This window comes from Equus caballus, chromosome 1 (genome assembly GCF_041296265.1).
Source record: "Equus caballus isolate H_3958 breed thoroughbred chromosome 1, TB-T2T, whole genome shotgun sequence".
Lineage (NCBI taxonomy): Eukaryota > Metazoa > Chordata > Mammalia > Perissodactyla > Equidae > Equus > Equus caballus.
This window is the reverse complement of record NC_091684.1, coordinates 2,185,603-2,211,110: the sequence shown is the minus strand read 5'-3', so window position 1 is coordinate 2,211,110 and position 25,508 is coordinate 2,185,603. Positions and strand designations below refer to the sequence as shown.

The 25,508-nt window shown below is 60.3% G+C and overlaps 1 protein-coding gene and 1 long non-coding RNA gene across 22 annotated transcripts in view; one reads left to right on the top strand and one right to left on the bottom strand.

The window, feature by feature from the left end:
- The window catches only part of PWWP2B (PWWP domain containing 2B), a 54,239-nt gene that overhangs the window by 15,474 nt on the left and 13,257 nt on the right, over window positions 1–25,508 (top strand). For 12 of the 21 annotated variants that reach the window (XM_023636743.2, XM_023636687.2, XM_070245421.1 and 9 more), the window contains one exon: window positions 12,389–13,163. The exons of 2 other annotated variants lie outside the window; for them this stretch is intronic. In XM_023636743.2, the coding sequence (XP_023492511.1) occupies window positions 12,389–12,402 (14 nt within the window). In that variant the 3' untranslated portion in view covers window positions 12,403–13,163. Of the gene's footprint in view, window positions 1–7,319; window positions 7,392–7,672; window positions 10,929–12,388; window positions 13,164–25,508 lie in introns of those variants that run through there. 7 more of the 21 variants (XM_023636732.2, XM_070245119.1, XM_070245697.1 and 4 more) reach the window with 3 other exon arrangements.
- On the bottom strand, window positions 21,766–24,771 carry LOC111772596 (uncharacterized). Its single transcript, XR_002806602.2, has 3 exons — window positions 24,357–24,771; window positions 23,473–24,066; window positions 21,766–22,778 (listed from the first exon to the last, which is right to left on the bottom strand). It is a non-coding gene; the product is annotated as an uncharacterized lncRNA (long non-coding RNA).

The window sequence follows — 25,508 nt, the reverse complement described above, 5'->3', positions numbered from 1 at the left end:
AAATTCGTGCGTAGTCACAGACAGAAATGTGCTGAGAAGGGATGAGGGCCCCACGGCAGGGCATCCAGAGACGAAGCTGAGTTGGGCTGGGGATCTGGGAAGGCTTCCTGGAGGAGGTGACATGTGGCTGAGATTGGAACTGTGAGCTAATTAGGAGCTCACAGGATGGGGGATGACCATCCCAGGCAAAAAGAGGGACATGTAGCAGGGTCTACAGCAGAAGGAACTGGGCACGTTCTGAGGGTGGGGGAAGGAGGCCAACTCGGGCCTGGTGGGCTGAGGCCCCCACTGCAGCCTTATCCTGATAGCAAAGGGTACCAGTGGAGAATTTAAGCAGAGGGGTGAATTGTCCTGTTTGTGTTGGAAACACCCCTGGCTGTGGGGACAGGAGCGTGATGGGGCCGAGAGGCTAGGCAGATGGATGAGAGGACCCAGGCTGAAATGGGACAGGGAGTCAGCCGAAGGGTGAGAAGAACCCGGGGACATGGGCTGGGCATGCTGGGTGCCGCTCCTGGAACTTGGGGACCAGTGTGCCCCTCACCGCAGGGAGGGCGGCTCCTGTCGGCTGGCGATGGGTCTTGGCTGGGAGATGTCTAAGGGCTTGGAGGACATTGGGCTGGAGTCGTGGGTTCGTGGGATGGCCTGGGTGAGGACAGTGCCTTGGTGAGGGTTAGGGAGACTGCGGGAAGGCGGATAGAGGTGACCGGAGGTGTGGGGCCCAGGAAACAGGGCTGGACGGACAGTGGGCAGCACTGGCGAGGTGGGCAGGCCGAGAACCTGAGGGTTGGCCGTGGGCTCGCACGGCTGGGACGGGAGACTTGCCCAGCCTGCTGGCACTGCACAGGGAGAGGGCACACGGTGATGGAGTGGTTGCTGGGTGGGCGGTCATCAGGAGCGCACCCCGAGGAGCCAGGAGTGCGGGGAAGGTGCCCAGGTGTCCTGGGAGCCCCGACAGCACCTTCTACTGCCCTTGGGGGCCGGGGGCTGGGCACCATGGCACCTCCCTGAAGTGGGAGGACAGAATGCCACCCACTGTCCCAGCCTCTCGGGCCAGTGGGAAATTCACAGGTGCTGTGTGAGCTGGAAGGGCCCCGGGGCTGGTGTCCAGCCTCCCGTGAACCAAGGGGCCCCTGCCTCCCCTTCCTGCCCGAGACGCCAGGCTGCAGGCGGGCAGGGAGCCTCCCCCGCTCTGCCCCTCTGTGGTCAGCTCCGAGCCCGGTGTTCCCCTTCACCGAGCACAGGGCATCCCTCTGCTTCGCCCCCTGTGTTAGCCTCATCCTTGTATCTGCTAGCTCCCTGTGGCTGCTGTCACAGATGACCACACGCTGGCTGGCTTGAAGCAACAGAAATTTGTTCTCTTGGTGCTGGAGGCCAGAGCCCGAAATCAAGGTGTCGCAGGGCTGCACTTCCTGCAAGGGCTCCAGGGGAGGGTCCTTCCTGCCTCTTCCAGCTCCTGGGGGCTCCAGGCGTCCCTGGGCCTGTGGCCGTGTCACCCAGTCTTTGTCTCTGTGGTCACATGGCCTCTGCTCGTCAGTGTCGAATCTCCCTGTGCCTCCCTCTTATAAGGACCCGTGATGGCATGTGTGGGCCACCTGGATAATCCAGTGTGATCTGCTCGTCTCAAAAGCTTTAATGCAGTCGCACCTGCAACTCCTTTACCGTCGAAGGTACCATTCCCAGGTCCCAGGGTTGGGACCTGGTGTCTTTGGGGACACCAATTCACCGGCTGCTTCCTCCCATCCATCTGGCACATTTGGGGTCTCGTGTGAGCTCAGGTCCCCCAGCCTCTACCTCGACAGAGGGCCGACTGGGCTCAGGGAGGGGTCAGGTGCTGCTGAAGTGGACTGCAGCCTGATGGGGCTGTGCAGTGATCGAGAAATCCATTGTTCCAGAAGGATTTGCTGCCATGCCAGGGAGGCTGGGCACATGGGCTGTGGGTCCCGGCAGCACCCCAGGGCCATATCCGACTTTCAGCTTCATAATGTTGATCTCTCCTGGGAAATAAGGATATCCATCAGGAAAACCAGCCTGGAAACCCCGCAGCGCTGCTGGCGATGGCGCCCCTCCTGACGGGTTGGCAGGTGCCTGTGCCCGTGCTTCGTGTGGATGCAGTGCTTGCTGGTCAGGTTGGGCTGAGAGCATCCAGATGGGGTTTCCAGGTTTTGACTTTTCTTAAGGGTGTTCTCCTTTTAGAATGGTGCCCTTGAGCACATGCCCCACGCCAGCTTTTCTCTTTCTCCCAACTGTAAATAAAAATGTGCTCTGCTTCTGAAGATGGGTTTTCAGATGACTGCCCGCGTTGCTTTCAGAGAATCCAGGTCCTCTGTGAAGCTTGTAATTATTTTGTTCCCGAAGGAAACTAAGGCCTGTAATTCCAAGCCTGCTGCGGGGGCTCAGGCTCAGTCCATCCCACCTCCTCCGGCAGCATCGTGAGCATCCTCGAGGTGTGGGGCATGGCAGGAGCGGGGACACAGCAGTGCCCAGGGAGACATGCAGGTGTTCCCAGTTGCTGTTCCGGGGGATCAGGTGCCTGGGCATGAGGACTTCTCCCGGCCCGGGGCCAGCTTCAGGCAGCCCCTGCCTGCCTGCGCCTTCCAGGCCAAGTGCTGCCCTGCCCGCTTGCAAGATGCCTTAACCTCTCGGAAGACGCACGCTGCCCAGGTCTGCATTGTTTCCTTGGTCCCCACCACCTGCTATGAATACTCATCCCTGGCCCCAGCCGGCTTCTGTGCCCCGCACAGGGCTCCTGCCCCGAGGTCAGAGGTCCAAGGGCACTCTGGGAGGGCACTCCTACACTGTTGGATTCAGGTAGGATGCCTCTGCTGAGGTGGTGGCCACACACTGCTGGTGACTTGTCTCCTTCGGAGTTGCTGGCCTTGTCCATTCCTTAGCAGCCCTGCAGCGACACCCTGGCCGTCCTGTGACTTTCACATCCAGCCTTACAGGAAGCGCAGGTGTCTTACAGGACAAGTGTCTGAGTTGGTTCCCAGCACCTTCCGGAGTGACCTGCCAGCTCTATCCTGACCGTGTGCGTATCACAAGAACTCGTGTGTCTTTTGAACATATTTGACTCCTTTCAATCCATGCAAATTTTATTCTTTTTGATGCTTAAAGTGTCCCATCCTCGGCCAGTTGGCTCTTCGGCTCCTGAGTCCGATGATGGTGGTGGTTTTGGCAGCGGCCTGGCTTTCTGCTGTGACAGGGGATTCTGGCTCGCCATCGGCATTTCCAGCCCAGGCCTGGGGTCGGCTGGGTCCCAGGGAGACGCCTCCTCTCAAGGGAAATGGTATTTAGCGATCCCGCCTTGGCCTGACGGGTGCTCGTTGCTCCTGGGTTCACTGTTGTTTCTCAGTCTTTGCAGTTGACAGACTCAGAAATTAATTTCTTTTAGGAGAAAAGAAATCAGACTTCATACCACTTTCTAATTCAGATTTTTTACTACTTTGACTTTTATATTTGTATCCCTATTCTCTTCTTTTGAAAACTTTAGTTCTTAATGATACCAGCATAATTATAGTCACATGGCACATAATGACATTTTGATCAACGATGGACCGCATATACGATGGTGGTCCCGCAGGATTAGTCCCATTCAGCCCAGGTGTGTGATGGGCTACGCCATCTAGGCTTGTGTAAGTGCATCTGTGTAATGTTCGCACGACGATGAAATCGCCTAACGACGCATTTCTCAGAAGGTGTCCCTGTCGTTAGGCAATGTGTGACTGTATTAATTTATATGTAAAAGTTAATATGTGTATAAAATGTCAAGTATGTTACATACCATGTCACATATTTAAGGTGTAACCTGTCAGGCATTTCACGTAGATAGGCTGTCTCTCACACGTGACCGGCTCAGCATAGCAGCTCCATAGGGTCACCGCTGTGACCCGCGGGAAGCCCCAAGGCTTCCTTGCAGGTCCTCCGCCCCTGGGGTCTGGCCCCCAGGGTATACGTCAGATCCCTCTCTCAAAGGCATGGAGACAAGTCTCCCTGTGGTTGTCTTGACCTCAAAATGTAGGGTTGTTTATTCCACTTTACGTTCCACTTGTACAGACTCCTGTCTGTTTTCATTTTGACTTGTGACTTGTAATTCTGTGTGCGTCTCCTCGGGTCCCAAGTTGACTCTGTACAACCAGGGCGGTTTGGAGAAATCTGGCCTCGTCCCGGCTCCTCCGTGCTGACCTTCTCCCTCAGGCCTCCCGTTCTGCCCAGCGTTTGCTTGTCCTCCTGTTTATGACACCAGCAGACACAGATTTGTCCCCCCAACAGAAGCAGCACCACACCGCCGCCCTGCGCCTGGCTGTCCCTCTGACCCCCACCAAGAAGACGGCTCCCAGCCGTACACAGAGACTGGCTCCTTCCTCCTGGCAGAGCCCATGGGCATGCAGCCTGCTCACCAGTGCCCTTGACCGACTCTGGGTTGTTGAGGTCATTGCAGGGTATGAACTGAGGATGTGAGCCCACAGCTTTCTCTGTCCAGCAGGGAGGGGCCTGAATCCTGCAGGCCCCCAGGGACTACAGGGATGCAGGAAGTGGGTGGGTCAGAGACTCTGACCCGAGTGCAGTTGTGGGGGCCGGGGTCTCCAGGGCAGGTAGGCCCCCCTCCCATCGAGCATTCTCCTTGTGCCCTGTCCCTTGGCACCATGTGGCAAAGTCGAGGTGCCCACCTGCTCTGTGCCTGCTGGCCACCCCCTCCTCCAGGTCCCAGCTCGATCTCACCCCCTTGGTGCAGCTCCTTCAGAGCACCTGTATGGCCGCGTCCAGGACAAACCCCCACGGCCAGTACTCTCTCTCTACCCCAGCATCTTTGTTTCCGTCACAGCTCCTTTCATGACCTTCTACTTTATTCTCTGCTGCTCTCTTTGAGGTCTCCCCTTGAGGAGAGTAAGTGCCCGGAAGTAAGGAAGTGCCCGGCACGCAGCAGGAGTTCAGGAATGCACTGGAGGCCTGGCCTGCTGGGGAAGCCGGCCAGGTGAGGGCACTGGGAGCGGCCCCTCCCCAGTGTGAGCACACACCCTGCCCCCTGCCGGGTTCGTGGCACTCTGCGCACTTGGCTGCATCGTCAGGAGTAGGGGGCTGCAGCGCCCCGTCCTGCAGATGAGGAGACTGGTCCTGGGAGGCACGGAGCCAAGGTTTGCTCCCAGGCGGGCTCCCACTGTGTGCCCAGCATCCCAGGGGCTGCGGGGCAGCCCGCTTGGCCTTGGAGAGGCAGAGCAAAATGCCTGACGTGTGTCCACCACCGTCAGCCCCAAGGGAGAGAGGTGATGCTTCCCAGCTGTGGCGGAAATGGCAATCAGAGGGAGGAAGCAGCCCAGGAGGGGAGTCAGGCTCCGGGGCAGATGGGTGGTGGCCATCGGCCCCGTCCTGCCTCCAGGTTAGAACCCTGAGCTGGAGGTTCCACACCTGGGTCTCCACGGCCCCTCACTCGTATCACAAGGCCCTGCCGGGGGTTCTCGGCACTGTCAGTCCTTCCTGACCCACCTGGCCACCCGGGACGGAGGGGAGCAGTGGCTGGGAGAAGGGGCCGCCTGGGCCTCTGGACCAGGGGTTTGGGCCGCATGTCAACCTTCTGCATGTCCCGGGGAGACTTTCCTTCAGACGACAATCTTCCAGCCGCCCACCCCGCAGGAGCCGGTGTTCCTGGGAATCGTCTGCTTTCTGTGGGCAGGACTGTGACCCAAACTCTGAAGGCCTCCAGCCAGCTTACATGATTTCCCCTGGAGACGGGGCTGCACCCCCGTTTCACTGCCCTCGGAACCCCCATACTTGGGCCAGGGTCTCCACCAGCCCTGGTGCAGCCTGGATGCCTGTGGCTAAAGGAACCGGGGGGACCCAGCAGGGCACTTGGGGCCCAGTTCTGTGCTCAGGGGCTACGGCCAGGCTGGTCTAGAGGGTTGAGGGAGTGGCCATGCCTTTGATCCCCCCATGAGCCACGCTGGAGAGACAGAGCTGGGTGGCGCAGTCCCGGATGTGGCTCAGGGAAGGCCGTGTGCTGTGGACTCGGGGCTGGATGTGGGGTTACAGCCCAGGACGTGAGTATGCGTGGCCACTGCACGGCGGGGCTGTCAGTGGTGGATGGGAGGGCTGGGTTGTGTTGGTGGGGGCCCTGCGCACACTCTCCACCTAAGGATGGTGATATCAGCAATGCCAGGCCAGTGCTGCCTCCTTTTGCTTGGTGACACCTGGTGGTTCTGGTTTCTGACTGTGGCTGCTTCGTTTCTTTGCTCATGCACAGCACTTATGTCACCGTTCTCAGAAAGGCTGTGGTTTGTGGAAACAGGCCTGTTAGTTCTGGTCTTGAGCATCGAGAACAGCAGGTCTGGTCGTCTTCCTGGGGCCCAGGGCACTGGCCAGTACCTGCCACCCTCCCCCCTCTGCTCACACAGCCCAGGCCTTGTGCAGGGAGAGGGGAGCCCCCCCAGCCAGACCGCCTCTTCTCAACAATCTCCCAGCCTGTGGAGCGCATCACTGGGGTGCCAGTGACGCAAGGCACAGCAGCCTCAACCAGCCTTTGCTGCGGGGCCCTGGTGGTGGTCTTGGGGCCCAGTGGGGGACACTCCTGGAGGGGGACACTGCTCCCGTGAGGTCAGCCTGGGCCAGCGAGGGGCAGACAGGGAGAAGGGGCTGTCAGAGCCCTGCAGGTGGGCACCGTGGCCTGGGGGCCCTTGGGCGTGGGAGGCAGGGCTGTGCCAGGAGAAACCTGGGGAGGTCTGTCCTCCCAGAGCATGGGGAGGCTGCAGGAGGTGGGGGCCCGTGCAAGGTGGGTGGGGTCCCCCAGGGGCCAGGTGGAGGCTGGTTGTGGTGCCACCTCCGTGGACATGAGGGCACAGAGGGCCTCCAGGCAGGGACTGGGCTGAGTGGTGTGGGGGTGACTCTCAGAGGAGGGAGGTCCCCAGTGGGTCCAAGGAAAGGGGTGAGGAAGCCCCGCTGGGTGGCTGGGTTGGCTCCTGGCCTGCCTGGGAAGCCCCAGGAAAAGCGAGCTTTTCTCTGAACGGCCTCTGCAGTGACCTTGTGCCTTTTCCACAGTGTCCAAGTGGGTGGGTGGGGACAGCAGGGGCTGGGGTGCGCTGGGGGCTGCCCAGGCTGGCTGTGGTCAGGGAACAGGGACCTCCCCGCCCAGAGGGAGGGATGCCCCAAACATCCCGTAACTGCAGAGGTGTGGGGGGTGGGAGCTGCTGGGTGGGAGGAGGGAAGTGAGAGGGCAGGGGTTCTGTCTTACTGTGAGGGACATTTTCGTAGCCTGGTCTGCTGAGAGGAACCCGCAGGGAGATCCCTGGTTCATCTCCACATTTCTAAGGACGCCCGCTGTCCACACGCAGGCCGGCAGAACCAGAGTGCCCAGGCCGTGGGGTTTTCAGAAGCGGGGCCGGCCGGCTGCATCAGGCTGGGAGGTAGGACAGTCCCCGGGTGACGACCAGTCCTGCAGGGGTCTCCTGAGGCGTTTCTCCTGCGGGGGGCGGGGAGGGGGGGAGGGGGGGAGGGGGGAGTGCCTCGAAGAGCACAGGTGTGGGTATGGAAAGGGGCCTGGGCCAACCGCCTCCTCTCGAGCCTGCCGTGCATTTTTCTGACGAGTGTCGTGGCTGATGGATGTTTAAGGACAGACAGGGGTCGAGCTGTTGATGGGGAGGGCTCAGGCAGCTCCTTGCCTCCCGGGCTGTGTGTTTCTTTGCAGTGAAGTGCAGTCACCTGGGATCTGAGCCCCTTTGAAATCCTGAAACGCTCGATTAAAGGGAGTGGCCTTGGCAGTTGCTGGGCATGGCTGTTCCCCACCTGTGCCAGCAGCTCCGACTGGGGCTGGATGTGATCCCAGCAGACCCGGATGGCTCCCCCCCTCCAGATCTCACTGGCAGCTCCCAACAATTACGGAGGTCTGGGAGGGACCCCCAGTGGGCACGAGGACGTCCAGGGACTGGGCTGCCCGGACCCCTGCCTGGTGTGGGCTGTCTGTCCGCACTTGCAGCTCCCGCTGGATACTGGGCGCCTGTCGTGGAGCTGGACTTAGCACAGCTGCTTTCCCCACAGACGAGAGGCAGACAGGCAGAGAGGAAGACGGGACTTGCAGGAGTGCGTCTGTGTGACAGGCGATGATCCTGGCCAACGTTTCTCGTTTCGGGACTGTTCTTCTCATTCGGAATCTGCTGTCGGCCCTGCAGGGTCAGGGCCTGTCTCTCAGACGTGATGGCCATGGCCTCGACACCTGGTGGAGGCAGGGCTCCTGGGAGGACTGGGTGGGGCCTCCAGCCGGTTCCCTGCATCCATCCGTGGAGAGGCTATCGCCCTCCGAAGCTTCCCTGAGGCGCCTCTGGGGAATCTACTCCTACAACACTGGGCCCCTCACGCTTCCCACCACCCAGCGACATGGGCGGTGTTCTCAGGGACCCTGAGGCAGGGCCTCTGCCTGGCCTGGGAAGGGGCTGCCTCCTAGGGTTGGGACAGAAATCTCTGCCCCTTGGGTGCAGGTAGGGGCAGGGTTTGCTCCAAGTGTCTGCCTTCGCCTGGCTAGGGGGCTGTGGTGCCCATTTGGACACAGCCGGCCCTTTCTGTGGGGAGTGTGGTCCTGGCCAGGGTGGGGGGTTGGGCCTGGACCCAGGCGGCCAGGCGACCTGTTCCTAGGCAGAGGGCCTGTCACCTCGGGGCACCTCACTCCTGGTGCTCAGCCTGCTGTGGTGGGGCCCTCAACCAACAAGGCCTTGGGACTCGTGGGGTCCCCTCTGTGGCCTTTGGGGATGGGCTCCCCGTGGTGACACCTGGGCTCCAGATGTCCATTCTCCAACTCTGTGGTTTCCTAGTTTGTGGCCCTTTGCTCTGACCGCCCTGGACACTCACACAGGCTCCAGACCTGGGCTTGCAGCCTGGCCTTGCAGCTAAGCTGAATGACCGTGGACAGGGTCTGGAGCCCCTCCGAGCCTCAGCCCCTCATCTGTAGAGTGGGGATGGTCATGGCACCCAGGGTTGTCAAAATAGAGTTAACGCTGGGGAAGGTGCTCCCTGCCCCTGGCCCTGACCACCAGGCCTGGTCATCGCTGCCCTCACGTCGCCCCCTCCTGGCCTCTCCTGGGGCCTGCTGGTCGCCCCCGGGGATTCAGGGGTGGGAGGGAGCGAGGATGGGGCTGGCGTCCACCCTGTCCTGAGGGCAACTGCAGAGGGAAAGACACAGTGTCTAGAAGGGCCCGTCTCCAAGGGCTGGCAGTTGGGGTGGTATTTGGCAGGCTCAAACAGTCGCTTCGGGTAGGAGGCGTTTGGGAATTCGAGAGCAGGTTCCAGGATTTCGATTTATGGTTTCGGTCTTTTTTCTGTGCAAAGAGCAAACAGTGTCCCAGGAAACCCTCTGCTGGTGGATACAGCTCAGCCTTGCTCGGAGCCGAGCGTTTGCATAGCCCAGGGCCCCTGGAGTGGGTGGCCAGGTCCCAGCCCCGGCCAGGTTTGCTCTGTGACCCCCCCGACCCCTGTACCAGCAGCTTAGTGGACACCACCGCTCATGCCCAGGGGCTCGCTCTCCCCAGATGTGTGGCCGGGTGGGAAGCTGGCTCCCCCCTGGTGGGCGTATCTGCAGGCCCAGTGCCGCCGCCTCGCTCCTCGCTCTGGACTTAGTAAGGTCTCTCCTGCGCTTGCACAAGGGTCCCACCCCGCCCGCATGCACACCTTGCGTCCTTCGGAGTTGGCTCCAGAACCCCAGCCCTCCATCTGGTGCCAGGTCTGCTTCTTTGGATGGGCCTGGGGCCGGGGTCTGCTCTGGGCAGGGCTGGTGATGACAGAGCTCTGGGGCAGCGGGGAGCCAGGGGGCCAGGAGAGGACTCTGTCCTGCATGCCCCAAGTCCACTCCTGGATGTGGCCAGGGGGTTTCCCTGGAGCCTTGGGGTGATGTCACAAGACAGAGGGCCGGCCCGATGACTGCCTGTGTCTGGAGCGAGTGTGCAGTGCAGTGTGCTGCGGTCACTGTTCTTGCTCCCTTCCTGGTTGTGGAATCTGGCCACTTTGGATGGAGGAGGACGACCGGCAGCTCCCCCTTCCCCACCTCCCAGCCAGGTTGCTCGGCTGGTGGGGTCATTGCTCTCAGACCGAATGTCACTGTGCTGAGCTGAGAGCAGCCGACGGCGGCAGAAACTGGCCTCTTTTCTGAGCCTCCCTGAGCACCTCTGCCCCAGGGCTGTCCTGGGCCCTCAGGAGCCCGACGGTGAGCTCAGGCCTGGACTGGCAGTGTGCCCCAGCCTCTGCGGCACCACAGGGAGGGGCTGTCACCCACGTCCAAGCTGCCCTGTGGCCAGCAGCCTCATGTTGGGAGGTCGGTGCCTTATCCCTGCTCAGGCTCTCACGTGCCCCTACCTGGGGCCAGGCTCATCCTCCATGGACTCAAGCTCCCGCTACTCGCCCTCCAGGCCCTGCACCACCTCTGTCTCCCTCCAGGGCACTGGGTGGGTCCTGGGGCCTCAGGCCATCCACCTGAGCAGCTTGGTGCCGACAGGGCTGGCCTGGGCATCTGACCCCCCGCACTGGGCTGGCGTCGGGGAGCAGGGGCCAGCAGCTGAGCCGTGAGAAGATACGTGGGTTTCTCTGTGCCAGCAGTCTCCTGGATTTTAACAGCTGTATGTGGGAAAAGACTGATTCTAACTTCACATGGTAGTAAGATAGTTTCTTTTCATTTAACTTTAATTTGTATCAGTGTTATATATGTTCACATTTTTAAAGCCCACTAGCAACACAGTGTATAATGAAAGAATGTATCTCCCTATTCCTGAGAGAGAACTTACCTGCTGCTTTTTGTTTCATGATTGTGCAATTTAGGCATTATTTACAGATTTTTTTCCTTTGGAATATGAAGATTTTGCCATCTTATAATTGCCTACTCCCCTGCCACACATACATACAATTTTTGGCTAAATCAAGATCCAGTGTTGATATTAAAAATTGCAGCTTATCCATGTGGATAATTATGAATATGTTTTGTTTTTATTCAACTCTGTTCTCTGCAGGGTTGAATTTGCCTCATTTTTGGCTGCTTAGCTTTATAGCTTATCGCTCGCTTGTCCCCAGCTCTCTAAGAGAAATTGAAATCTCTCAGTGCCTTCCAACACATTAGGTATTTCAGTTCACGATCACAGTGTGAACAAACTTCCCTCAAACGTGGCTTAAAACAAGGCTGGTTTGCTGTTTCTCGTGAGTCTCTGTGCTCCGGGCAGCCGTGTTGGCCGGGCTGAGTGTCCCTGGTGGCTTCTCACCTGTCTGAGGCCTTGGCTGGGGTGGCCGGGACAAGCGGGATGGCCGGCCCCCCACCCCTCATTGTGCACACACACACACACGCTCTCACACACACACCCCTGGGCCCCTCCACCTAGCTGGCTTGGCTTCCTCCTGGTGTGGCGGTCTCAGGACAGCCAGGATTTCATCACGGCAGCTTACGACTTCCAAGGGTGCAGGTGGAAGCTGTCTTAGGATCCGGGCCAGGAGTCAGCCCAGCTTCGCTTCCACCTCCTGTGTTGGTGGAGCGGCTCACAGTGGGGCGACACTTGCCCTCCTGACGGGAGGAGCAGCAGGACTTGTGGCCCTGGGGCTCTGGGCTCCCTCTGTTCTTGGAGCCCCCGTTCCTCTTCCTTCCCTGTCACCTGGGGTCCCCCCCCTTTCCTGTTTCCTGGGCTCCTGGCTCCCTCCCTCTGAGGGCCTCCTGTGGTGTCTCCATCCCCCTGGACCAATGGACGGGGGAGAATGCCGGTGGAGAACACTGCTCCCCTCATTCGTTGGATTTGGGCAGTCAAGAAGCAGGGCTGAGGCCTGGGCTCCATACTAACCTGGGAAAGAATTTTCTTTTCCATGGCCTGCCCCCACAGCCCCTGGGGGATCCCCCAAACCAGGAAGGTGCACCTGGTGAGTGGGGGGCTCTGGGCTGGGTGGGTGTGTCTCCCCAGGGGCATGAGTCACACCCCACTGACAGTTACACACTGGGGTCCTTCCAACTGTGAGTTGAGTGGCTGGAAGGATCCAGAACAGCAGGCCCCCGTTTAGCACCCCTGTGTGCAGGCGCAAGTCTGTGGGGCTTTAGGGCAAGCCCTGTGGTCTGGGCCCTCGAGCCATCAAGGATCCTGCGCCTTCCCCTGGGCAGTCAGGGCCCCTGGTAGATGGGATGGGCACAGGGGGATGCTGGGGTCAGGGGACCTGTGCCAGGAGAGGTGCAGCAGGCTCCGCATGGCCCTGCGTGGGTACCGAGGAAGGCGGGACTCCCCAGATGACGAGGGCCAGTGGGAGCTGGGAGCTCTGGGGTTCCCTGGCAAGCCTCAGAGCCTGAGGGAGATGGCTCAGAAGACCCCCGGCGGGCGCTCTGGCCTGCTGCTTGGACCCCCACCTGTCCCCAGCTCTCAGCCCTGCAGTAACCTCTGCCCTTTCTGCTTCCCCCAAGGTCACCAACAATGAGGGCACAGCTGTTCTCCTGGAGCTTCCGACTTCGGGTGTCCTCTGTGTCCCCCATTCCGTCCGATGGGCCCTGCGTGACTATGGTGGTCAGCCAGGTTCGAGGTCCCCCCAGAGAGGAGCAGGTGTGTCCAGCCGCGAGGACAGAACCTCCAGGAGCACAGCGGTCCCTCTCGGCTGAGTGTATTTATTCTGTGACTCAGAGTCTAGCTTTCCTGGTTTGTGAAGTACCAGGAGCCCAGGACACGTGTGCTGCTGCCACCATGCGTGTTGGGGGCACAGTGTCCAGCCTGGGACCGGTGCGTCGTGGAGGAGCAGGGCCCACCGTCTGGTGTCCTGGCAAGGGCCGGGGCTCGGTGTGAGCTCAGGGCCTCCCTGCAGGTTTCAGAGAAACCAAATTGCACAAGTGGGGCTCTTCCTTCCAAGCCCTGGGGCAGGGGTCTCTGTGCACTTGAGATCGGGCAACCCCCCACGTTCGTCCCAGAGCTTAGGTCCCCCCAGGTGCCCAGCACCCAGCCTCAAGGCCACCTGTCCCCGAGCTGCTAGGAGTTACCTGTACCGTCTGGAGGCGATGAGGGGCTGGCACTTTGAAAACAGACTTAAACATTAAAGGAAAAGACCCTTGCTCTGTTGTTTGTAAGACTGCGTTCCTTTTCCCTTTTTGTTGCTTTAAGACCAAAAAGAAAAAACAAAGAAGAAATTGAGTCTGCTCTTTCTTTGTTTAAATGTGAGAGACAATAAAGAGCATCTGTGTTGGAGCCGCACCTTTTGCTCCCACGTGTGTGTCTGTGTTTCCGCGAGCGAATGGTAGGCCCTGTTGAAGGACACCCCCATGGAATATCAGGGGGCAGCTTTGAAAAGTGGGTCTCTCCTTCCCTGGGAGACGCCAGCACTGCTGCTCATCTTGGGGTGGGGGGAGGCAGTGGTCCCAGCCTCCCCCAGCCTTCCCCAGGCTCCCCCAACCTTCCCCAGCCCCCCCAGCCTTCCCCAGGCTCCCCCAACCTTCCCCAGCCCCCCCAGCCTTCCCCAGGCTCCCCCAACCTTCCCCAGCCCCCTCAGCCTTCCCCCGCCTCCCCCAGCCCCCTCAGCTTCCCCCAGCCCCCTCAGCCTCCCCCAACCTCCTCAGCCTCCCTCTGCCCCCTCAGCCTCCCCCAGCCTTCCCCAGCCTCCCCCAGCCCCCCTCAGCTTCCCCCAGCCTCCCCCAACCTTCCCCAGCCACCCCCAGCCTCCTCCAGCCTTCCCCAGCCGCCCCCAGCCTCCTCCAGCCTTCCCCAGCCGCCCCCAGCCTCCTCCAGCCTTCCCCAGCTCCCACAGCCTCCCACAGCCTCCCTCATGGCTCTAGCTGACTTTCCTGGGTGGGGCAACATGTCAGCAAATGGGACAGTCTTGCCCTCGCTTCCCCCAGGGAGACCCAGTGTCTCCTGTTTCCTGGTTTGCTCAGTGAGAGCCAAGGGACATGTCAGAGTGGACGTGGACGGTGGCGCCTTTGCCTGTTTCTAGTTTTACTAGAACGTTCTGTGTTGTAAGGGTGCCACCACCCCAGCCAGGACTGCATCTGGCCGGGCCCGGAGTGTGTGTGTGGGGAGGATGCCTTCAGGTCCTCTCCAAGACAGAAGAGGGGGTGGACTCCCCTCCCTCAGGGCACCTGTGGTTCTGAGCCCGGCACCTCGGGAGTGGGGGTGGCGGAAGGATGGGGGTTTCACACATTTGTAGCAGCAGAGCCCTTTTCTAGACAGAATCTTAACCAGAAAAAAAAAAAAAAACCCAGGAGGAGCTATTCTGGTCCAGGCCCTTCGACTCTGAGACCCCCAGGGTCCACGGATGGGTGGGGGCACCTTGCGTGAGTCCAGGAGAGCACAGAGGGTGCTTTGGAGGAAGGAAAGGCGGTGCTATCCTTCGCCCCTCAACCCTCCCCCAGAGCCTCTTCCTGCCCCTGCCTCGTGGGTCCCACAGAGCCGAGGCCCCATCTTGGGGCAGGGTGGCCCGGCCTCTGTGTGCCGGCTGGAGGAGCTGTCCAGACCCTCTGAGCTCACAGCGGTCCGGATACTGTCCCCCATCTCAGATGGCAGCTGTGAGGCCTCCGCCCCAGACAGCCCCCTTGGGTGTCCCCACCTTGAGTGCAGGCGTGGCTGCTTGGGGTGACGCCTGGGGTGATGCCTGGATTTGGAGAGGAAGTGCTGAGGCAGAGGGACAGGGCATTCTTTTTAAGCCAGGCATTGCTCAAACAGAGTGGTTGGGACTCAGATCTCCTGAGATGGAGCCACGTGCAGCCCTGGCCTGGGCACTTCCACTCCTGACTGCCTGGCCCAGGGCTCCCACGCAGCCCCTGCTAGTCAGAGCCCAGCCCCCCGGGCCAGGCTCAAGGATGACCACCAGCATGTGGGGGTTTGGATCCAGGCGTCCTTGGCTCTGGGGCCAGGTGGAGGCCCCTGCAGAAGACACAGGGAGGCCCTGCCTTGGGTATCACCCCTGGTCCATCCCAGGCCAGGGCCCTCCTAAAGGCTGGCTTGGGTCCAGCAGGCTGCAGCCCAGCCCTGAGATGACCCTCAGGCCCGTGGGCTCCTGGGTCTGTCCCTGTCACCCGTTGCCACTTCATCCAGTTTGGGGGGCATCCCGCTCTGGGCTTGGGGCCTCCAGCATGTCCACACCCACTTGGTCCCCTCCAGGTGCCTGCTGGCTCGGACGCCCAGGACAGGGTGCACCTCCCAGGATTGCCCTTGCCAACGCCCTCGGGAAGATGGCTGGGCTGGAGCACTGGACAGAGCCCAGTGCTGGCCGTTCTGCTGTGGCCGCCCCAGCTCTCCCCCCATCCCCACCCGCCGGCTGGCGGCCTGGCCCGGGCGAGCAGGAGCAGACAGCAGTTCTAACTGAAGGAAAGGCAGCGGTGGCTTCTTTTTAAGGCTTCGTGACTGCTTCTCTGAGCAGCAAACTAATCACATTTTCTTGTCAGTTTCATGTCATGGTGGCTCACAGGCCAGCTGTGTGACAGGCCCTCCTCCCAGAGGCTGGAGGGCGGGACCCACACCCACCACTGGTCCCTCAAACCTGGGTGGCTGGCCAGCCCCTGGTGACATCTGGGTGCCCCGGTGACGTCCAGCACTCTGCTCCTCCCCTAACCCTGGCCACCCCCCTAGAGGGCCCAGCACAATGGCTGCAGGAAGCAGGTGGGCTTCCTGGGGGAGGCCTCCCTCACTGGGCACTGGTTGGGAAAGGCACAGTGGAGAGGAAGGCCCGTGCCAGGCCGAAGGGGTCAGGAATGGGGTCCTCTCGATAGAGGGGAGGGGCCTCCTCTGGCCCCTCACCCTCACCTTGGGGAGACGACCTGGGCTTGCGATGGTTGGGGGAAAAGCAGAGACCCCGCCTCCAGGCCCAGCTGGGGCTCACTTGATCACCCCAGCGCATGGGGCTAAGCTGCTCTTTGATGGCATGAACCTGGCCCTGGCAGTCAGGCTCCTGGACCCTGTCCCTGTCTGAGCCTGGCAGACCAACGTCCAAGCCCTGCGCACCTCTGGCCTGGTCACCTGCTCCCTGGCGTCTCCCCAGTTCCAGCTCAGCCCCAACCCCTCCCAGCTGCCGTGCTTCCCGCAGGGCCTCACCCTGGGCACCATGTAACCTGGCTGGGCAGGCAGTGTGAGGCTGGACAGGGACCTGGACCCTGAAGAGGCCTGGGCCTCATGGCAGGGGCCGGGCAGAGGGGATGGGGTGGGGCACTAGCACCCGGACAGCCAGCTCCTGCTCCCCCTCAGGCCCTGAGGCCCCGCACCCCACCGGGCCTCCCCAGTCTCTGCTTCCCCATCAATCACCATGCAGGAACCCGCCCAGCGCGCTCCTGGAAGCGTGCCAGGGGCGCAGGGGGCTGTGGGCATAGCAAACGTAAGGGAGTCCTCACAGTGGGCCGAGCTCTCCATCGCCCTCTGGGCCTGCAAGGCCCTGTAAGCACGAGCTTCTCCAGCTGAGGACACAGAGGCTTGGAGGGCAGCGTGCTGGTCCCCGATCCCATCTGCTGAGTTTAAGCCCTGGACACTCCGGATCCTGCTGGAGGTGGCGTGACACCCCTGCCGAGCCAAGAGCCTAGTTGGTACCTTCACTTTTCTGAAAGGTTTCTTTTCCTCTAATTAAAAAATAACCCCAGTTGGTGGTAGAAAATTAGTAAAATGAAAGCAGAAAAGAAAGTGAAAATCTCCTGCAGTCCCCGTGAGCCCTCTCGTTCTTCCTGGATGATCTTTCTGGGCACGAGCAGACGTTTGCTCTGCACTCCTGGCCTTGCGCCACCCAGGAAGCACTGCCCAGCTCACCTTCTTGGGCCTTCTCCTGTCCTGGGGCTCCCACCCTGCCCCCTTCCTGCCTGGGTCCAGTGGGCATCTTGACCCTCCTGGATGCTGCAGGGGGAGCTGTCAGCCGGCCTGCGGCTGGGCTGGAGGCAGCCTCTGCCGGGCCCTGTCCCCCAGGAGGCCCAGGCGCCCACAGCCTCCTGCAGGGAAGGGAGCCGGCTTCTGACCCCAACCCCCGCCAGGCTGCAGTAAGGAATGGATGTGGAGGAGGTGAGAACCTGCCCTGCTGGCTGGGTGGAGTCCTCGTCCCTAGCCTGAGAGTGGCATCGTCTGCTGGAGGGTGCCTCCCCAGCACCCCTAGAAACCGCAGGAAGCTTCTGGAGCCCATCAGTGCCCAGCTGGAAGGCAGCGCCCAGGGAAGGGGTGGGCTGCCCGCCGCTCTGAGCAGACTGACTTGCTTTTCCACCTTGCCCAGTGTCCCGGCTGCGGATGCCTCTCCCTGGGGTTGGAGGCACATCAGCGGCTCCTCCTGTGTGGCCTTGCTGAGCCCTGGGTCCAGTCAGTGACATGTCCCCGGGGCCTGCCTCCCTTCCTGGCCCACCCACAGAGGCATCCCAGCCCTGCCTGACGCCAGGGTTGGCCTGTCACCTTGGAGATGGCAGGGAGAGGCCAGACCTTTCACAGGGCAGCCACGCCCTCGAGCCCATGCTTTCATGGTCTGGCTGGGCATGGCTGACCATGCGAGGGATGCAGGGCCATGGGGCTCCCCTCCTTCCTGGGTGTGTGTGGCTGAGGGCAGGGGCCAAAGGTGCTGGAGCCTGGGGGTGGGGCCCAAGGAGCCCATTGCAGCGATGTGGGTCAGTGTCCTCATTTTGCAAAGGAGGAAACTGAGGCTGAGGCCTGAGCAATTTGAGAGTGGCCCCTCTGGGTGACAGAGATGAGGATGGGGTCTTGGGCGGCTCGGGCAGCCATAACAAAGAACCACGGACCAGAGGGCTCCACAGCAGATGTGTATTTCTCGCGTCTGGAGGCTGAAGTCCAAGGTCAAGCTGCCGCTCGCCCCGTGTCTGGTGAAAGCCATTTCCTGGTTTGCAGATGGCCCTTCTGCAGGACCGAGAGCGGGAGGGAGAGCCGGGTCTCCTCCTATGAGGGCACCAACCCCCTCATGGGGCCCCGCCCTCATGACCTCATTTAACCCTAAGGTCCAGCTCCAAATACCATCACTTTGGGGGTTAGGCTTCAACATGTGGATTTTGGGGGGACACAAACATCCAGTCCATAGCAGAGGGGTGTGGACATGAGGGCATCCTGGATGGGGCTTGGGACCTGGGCCTCGGGAACAGCAAGGAAGGTAGGCAGGAGTCGGAGTGGGCACTGTGCGTCCCGGGGACTGGAGGCACGGGCTTGAGTGAGCTGGGAGGACCGGAGCAGATCTGGACCCAACACACTGGACAGTGGGGAGGGGTGGGTGGGGCAGGGTGAGGGTGCAGTCAAGGATGAAGGCCTGCGGAAGGTGGTGGGGCTCATGGATGGGGGTGGGCAGCACAGGGCTGGGGAAGGGCAGGCCAGGGGGTTCAGGGAGCATAGTGGGGAGAGCCTGAACCCCTCGGTGGTGGGAGTGCCATAGGCCGCCCTGAGGAGAGCTGGGGGGTGAGATGCAGAACGGAGGCTGGGCTGCCCGGGGCTGCCTGCGTCCTCCCCTGGGCCTGGGCAAGTGGGGCCCTGTGGGGCCGGCAGGAAGGGACCAGGAGCAGGGCTGGGAGGACTGCAGGGAGCAGACACGGCTGGAGCCTGCTTTGAGGAAGCAAGCCTGTGCCAGTCGCCGAGGCTCCGTCCAAACTGTCAGCTCCCTCTCCTACCCCTCACTCCTGCTGCCCCGTGGGGTTTCATGGGAGCAGGACTGGGGACAGTGCCCAGCACTGGCACCCACGGGGCAAACGGAAAGTCCTCATGGCTGGCACAAAGGGGCTATTTGGGGCCACCTGCAGGGACAATTTCCCAGCCCTTGGGTCCCTAATCTGGATGCAGTTTCAAGCCAGAAGCTCCTAAGGGCTATCTGTCATGGAGAGAATGGCCCTAGTGACTTGAGGCACTCGAAGCGTGCTTTTCAGGTGAGGATTCATCACAGGGGCGAGCACAGGAGTGTGGGAAGCCCTTCAAACCACGGGGTCTTGTCTCCCCACGGGGACAGGAAACGGGTTGTTTTAAAAACCAGCTTATAGGGGCCGACCTGGTGGCGCAGCTGTTAAGTTCTCATGCTCTGCTTTGGCGGCCCTGGGTTCACCAGTTCAGATCCCGGGTGCGGACATGGCACCGCTTGGCAAGCCACACTGTGGCAGGCATCCCACAGATAAAGTAGAGGAAGATGGGCACGGATGTTAGCTCAGGGCCAGTCTTCCTCAGCAATAAGAGGAGAGTTGGCGGCAAATGTTAGCCCAGGGCCAATCTTCCTTAAAAAATAAATAAATAAATAAATAAACCCCAGCTTATTGAGATCCAGCTCACCCATCAGGTCATCCCATCAGGTCACCCATTTACTGTGCAATTTGATAGTTTTTGGAATAGTCACGGCTGTGCAGCCATCAGCACAATCAATTCTAGAACACTTTCATCTCCCCTACCCTTAGCCATCGCCCCCCACCTCCCCCCCACCCCCGCAACCTCTAATCCACTTCCCGTCTCTAGGGAGCTGCTGGTTCTGGGCTTTTCTTAGGAATGGAGTCCTACGATCTGTAGCCTTGGGTCTGGCTTCCTCCATTCGGGGTCATGTTTTCAGTGCTCGCCCACATTGTACGTGTCAGCACTTCGTTCCTCTTGCAGCTGGGTGGTCTTCCATCGTGTGGACAGACGGCATGTTGTTTACCGTGTTTCTGTTGGTGGACATGTGTCTGTCTGCCTTTGGCTGCTGTGCCTGGCGCCGCTGTCAGCACTCACGTCCAGTTTCTGTGTGGACATGTGTTTTCACTTCTCCTGGGCGTGCCCCAGTGTCCTGTGGGTCTTGGTAACGTACGCCTTCTTCACAACGATGTCATGACTGAGAGTTGGGACCTCAGGTGACTTGATGTGACGCCAGCTGTAGTCTGAGGAGCGGGTACTGAAAGAGACGCCGGCTCTGGCCTGTGGCCCTGCTGCCTCACCTGGCCTACCCCACCTGCAGGACTCTCACTTCCCACCCGACCCCACCCCACCCCACTGGAGCAGTTGCTGAGAGGGCAGTTGGCAGGGGTGGGCCTGCAGGTGCAGGTGCACTGGCCTAGCCACGTACTTCTGGCGCCTTGGCTGCTGCACGCTGCTCAGAACCTCCTTTCTCACTATCCTTCTTGCTGTGGCCACTCCAGCCCTTTGGGACGGTCCCCAACCAGCAGCTCCCCATGTGATGAGTAGGGACCTGCAGGCTCATCGTGGCTTGTTCCACTGAGGCTGAGAGGGAGAGCAACATAGCGGTGAGGTGCCCCCTGCAGCCTGTCCCTGGCTCTACCGGCCTGGCATTCAGCGATGGGGCCTCGGAAGCCCCAAGCCCCAGCAGGGAAGCTCGCACAGCTGAGAGCTGGGTCCATCCCACAGCCATTGCCTTCCCTTGACTGGGTTTTCGTTTCACCCACCTCCCTTGCTGAGCCCTCTGCACTTGAGAGCCCGTCCATGTGCCCACGGGCATCTCTGGGTGGGCATAAAATACCCAGGGACCTGGCACCTGGCCTTCGCTGGGACATGGGTGCATGCCCAGCCTGACGTGTGCGCCCTGGCCTCCAGCCTTATTGTGGTGGATTGGTTTCAGCAGAAAGGGGAGCATGGCACTGCTTTCTCGCGGTAGTCGAATGGACTGTAAACGTTCTGTCCACTCCTTCTGTCCAGCGAGGATCCCACTAACCGGCGACAATTGCTACAAGCAACGACCACTTCTGGGTTAAGTTGTAGAGGAATCTTTACTTTCTGGTTCATATGTTGTGCATTTTTTCCCTGAAATATTTGATGTATTGAGTTCCAACTTCAAACACGTTCGCTCTAATCATTTAGCTTGATTGTTAATCTGAATTGGGCTCTGAGATTTTAAAATGGAAAAAGAAAACCCTGCCAGACTGTGTATCCAAATGGTCCACATGGTCGCTCTTTCACAAGAAGGCGTATCCTTTCTCCAGGGGTTTGTGTGGGGTTATATTTACTGGGAGTGGGACCTGTTTGCCCACCAGGACACTATCCGGACCATCAGGCAGACGTCAAACATGGTGTAGAAACTCAAATACTTTGTCTCTTCAGAAGTGAGCTTTTGATTTAATTACTTGGATGTAATGGCTGAGATTAAACCACGGGTGCATTCAGAGTAGAAACTTTAAGGAAGAATTTCACATCCACAAAACTGGGGGCGGAACACACTGGGGTCCAAGGGTGAAGCTGTTTGCCAGTGCTGTGCACCTGTGTGCATGTGTGTGCACATGTGTACGTGAGCTGTGTCCACACTGAATTTTCAACGTGATCACTCCTTCCTTACAAGCCACCCCAGGGCTGTGTGCTGTCCTGTGGCTGCCACTGGCTGTGGAGCTGGGTCTGCCATGGTCCCGGGCCATCCTGCCCCCTTCACCGAAGCAGAGGCGAAGGCTGACCCCTCCAGCTGGTGCGGGCTGCAGGCTGGCTGGCGGGGCTTGGCCAGCCCGACCCAGGGCTAGCCGTCCCCAAATCCTGCAGTGCTCTGAGGGGTCAGGCCCCTTTGGTGGCCTGGGGATCATTTTTTAAAAATAATTAATAGACCCTAAAAATGTAATACTTACTTTTTTAGAGCAGTTTTTGGTTTACAGAAAAACTGGGCCGATAGGACTGAGAGTTCCCACCCCCTCACCCACGCAGTGTGCCTATTTACACTTGCACTAGCGCGGGATGTTGTTATAAGTGATGAGCCAATATCGATACATTATTGTTAATTAACGTCCATGGTTTACCTGAGGGTCCACTCTTTGTGTCTACATTCTATGGATTTTGATAAATGCACCTGACACATATCCACCATTACAGTATCACGTGGAACACTTTCACTGCCCTAAAAATCTCCTGGGCCTCACCTATTTGTTAATGTTTTAAATGAATAAAGACACATAGGGTTACAAAGGAAACCAGGTATTTTGAAATAACTATCAAAATATAACAAAGCAGATGTGTGAAGTGGTGACGTGTGTGCTCCCCCCGCTGGGTGGTGCAACCCAACCCCAGAAAGCCCCCGCAGTTTTGAGGTTGTGGTGAGCGTGGACAGCACTGCAGTGTCTGCAGCAAGCGAACAGCGATACAAACACGTCTGTGCTCTGTTAGAGCCTGAAGCCCGGGGACCACGGACGTTCCTGATGGAAGGAAGTGCTAAATTTCAGTTAGAGGTTAGTGAAGGGGAAGTGTCATTTTCTCCTGTCCGAGTTCACAGACCCCCTGAATTAAGGACCTCTGCTCTAGAGGAAACATTGACAGCCTGTGAATCACATATGCCAGTGGGAATAGAAAATGTCTTTTCAAAACCAAAGATGTTGTTCCCGAAATCTCCACGCCACAAGTAGCCAAGTGGGTCCCCAGCTGCTCTGTCCACACAGCTGGCTCCGAGCGGATTCAGTTACCTCCCAGTAGAGAAAACGGGTTAATCAGGAGAAGTTGATTAGGCTTTGTGAGAGGGAGTATAATTACTGCCCATCCTCACAACAGGCGCCATGGTTGCCTTTCAATGTCTCCTGGGCTGGGGAGTTGGGGCCCGAGGGCTGGGAGAGGCAGAGGAGCAGCCGGCTGTGGCTCCCCCAGGTCCAGCAAGTGGCCCGGGCGCTGCCCACCTTCTTCATCACCATTCTCGCCTTTCTCGTCATCATCATCGTTGCCACTGTTGTCACCATCTCCTTGAGGATTCCTCGTGCATCCCTCGTGCACAAGGCGCCCTGGAATGAGCAGCACCATGCAAATTCTTGAGTGCGTGCCGCGGACAGGCGTGCAGAAAAGGTGTGGGCTGGTCCAGGGCCTGGCTCGGGTCCCTCTTGCCCCACGCCTTGGGACACATGCGCTGCATAGATGGAGGTGCAGGTTCAGAGGAGGGGAGGGCATGGCTTGGAGGGCTGTGGGAGGGCCTCCCTCAGGAGGGGCTGGAGCAGCCTGGAAGGATGGAGAGTGCGGTGCCCTCTGGTCAGTGTCAGCCTTGGACCCGCAGCTGCTCGAGGTCTCCGCTGGCTCACGACCCCCACGCCAGCCCCTCTCTGGCTCAGCATCTCCCGCGGGCACTGTGCCTGGGTCTCCAGCTCTCCCTCCCCCGCTGCACCCACTCGTCACATTTTCTGCCCCACTTGTTCCGACCTCCTTCCTCAAGGCCCACAGCTGCCCTGCGCTCCCCCTGGATCTGGCCGAGGCCTGCGCTCACAGCAGGCGCCTGCGCACCTGTCAGTCCCTCCTCCCCTGGAGGCCCACCGGCCCATCTGGTTGGCGGGCCAAGGCAGAGGTCTTTCCTTCACCCTCCTCCAGGTGGGCGCCTGGTGCGGGAGTGGGGAGGCTGGGTGGCCTGTCTGAGGCCTGAGGGAGAGCCCGGGTCAGTCAGGCTGGGACTTAAATGTCAGCCTGCACCCAGGGGCTCAGTTACCAAGTGTCCCTGTCTCTTCTGTGGTGACTGCCACCCCCTCCACATGGGACCTGGCTCTGGGCCAAGGGGCCAGCAGGGCGGGGTGTGCCAGAGAGCCCGGGGCGGGGGGGGGAAGGCCAGGGGTCTGAGCACCCATCTGCCCCTCCCTGATGTCCATGCGCTGTCCCTGGGCCCCATGGAGAGCCCCCAGGGCAGGCCCTGGCACACTCAACCCACCTGTCAGCCAGCGGGATGTGTCCTGGAAGACAGACAGAACATTCCATGGCCTTCCACCCCTGTCCTCCACTTCTGTACTCTCTTCTCCATTTCTCCCCCAAACGGAAACTTCTTTTTGTATGTTCATATTTTCTGTAATGAGCAGCTTTTATGATACTTTATTTCATTAAAACGTGATTTATATAAAGAACAGAAAATGCAAGACAAAGCCATAAGTCCCCAGAATTGTTTCGGGGGCCCAGGGTGGCCACACTGACCCCTCTCCCAGCTGGGGCTGGGCTGAGCTGGGCTGGGCGGGACCCTGGTCCCCAGGGCAGAGGGGGCACCCCTAGAGGGGGAGAAAGTGGGAGCCAGGGTCTCATCCTGCCTCTCGTGGGGCTTCTCTCTCCTTCCTTTGTGGTTGAAAAGCTCCTGTTTCCTAGCAGGACACTGAACTCAGCGCTGCGAATCTCCTCCTCTGGCCAGAGCAAATGGGCTGGTCCTGCAGCAGCTGGTGTTGGCTGGTTCTCCTTGGTCCGAGCAGAGAGCCATCACTTACGCGGTACCTTAATTAGGAATCTTGACAGGCCATTTGTTTCCCGCCTCTGTCTTCGCCTGACAGAGACAAGGGACAGCTCCATGGCCCCCGGCCTCCCAGCGGCCCCCAACCCCAGGCCTCCCTCTCCCCTGCCCTGGCCTCCCCTCCTCTGGGGTCTGAGGAGTCTCGTGGAGCCTATCCTGCCAGGAGGCCTGTGGGTTCAGCAGGGAATGGTCACCCTGGGTCCCCTGGGAGTTGGTGAGGGGGGTCCGAGGGTGGGTCAGCCCAGCCCCGCCTCACCTGGCTCCTGGCTGCCCCGCTGCCGAGCCCAGAGCCTTCCCAAGCATTCCTGAACCCTGGGACCCACCTGTTAGCACAGGCTGGCCAGGGGCAGGAGGCCCCAGAGAACCGGCTTTTCCAGCCGCCCCACATGGCGGCCTCGCCCAGGCCCTGAGCTGCTGTGGTTCTGAGGCGGAGTTGCCAAGGAGACGAGAAGGTGGTTCTCCAGGTCGGGGTTGGCCTTGAAGAAAACTAGGAATGGTGCTTCTTGTCTGAGCTCTACATAAAAACAGGGACCTGAGAAGACTGTGCCAAGCACCCTGGTGCCCGTGGGTCCCAGGGCGGTCAGGACAGGGGCAGTCCGGAGGCTGGTAGTTTGACAGATTCAGGGAGGAGAGGGGGAGGGCAGAGGGGGAAGGAGAGGAGGAGGATGCTGGGAGGATGGGCCCTGGCTCAACCCAGGCTTTCATGAGCTCACACCACATGCTCATACCCACGGCCTCTCACACAGATCTGCCCCCACCCCATGCCCGGCCCATCTGGGCCCTGCCCAAGGCCCCTGGGAGCCTATGGTCAGGCCAGCCTCCTCCCTGTGACTCCGGATTGGGGGCCATGGCTTGGCTCCCACAGACCCCCCCACCCAACGTCCCCTCTTGCTATCTGCGGACCCCAAGACATGTGGGCTGCCCTGAGAGCCCCTCACCCCACAGCACTGCCCGAGACGGCCCTCCTGAGCCTGCAGAGGGAGAGGCCCATCGTCCAGTTCCTCAGGGCAGGCCGTGAGGCCCAGTGGGCAAACCCTCAGGACCGCTTCCTGCTGGCTCCTGACTCAGAGCGAGGCCGGAAGACCTCGCAGGAAGTCCCAGCCCAGGGGACCCCACAGCTCCCCTAGGCAGGGGCTGGCGGTGGGGACTCAGGTATTACTCTCCCAGGGACCCCACCGAATCCACTTGACCCCTCCCTGGCAGCTCTTCTAGACCCTTCTGCCTGTCGACACATGTGGCCATGGCCTGCCAGTGCCCAGGGCCCTCAGGAGCAGCCACAGAAGGCTCAGCTCAGGGAGGCCCTCATGGCCCAGGCTGGGCCCTCCCCTCAGCCCAGGCCCCTTCTTTCTCCCCATCACTGCCTCCCCCTCCTCCACCTCCCCCTCCCTCCACCCTCCACCTTCTCCTCCCCCTCATCTTCCTCCTCCCGGCCCCCTCCTTTTATTCCCTGACCCTTCCCCTCCTCCTCCCCCTCC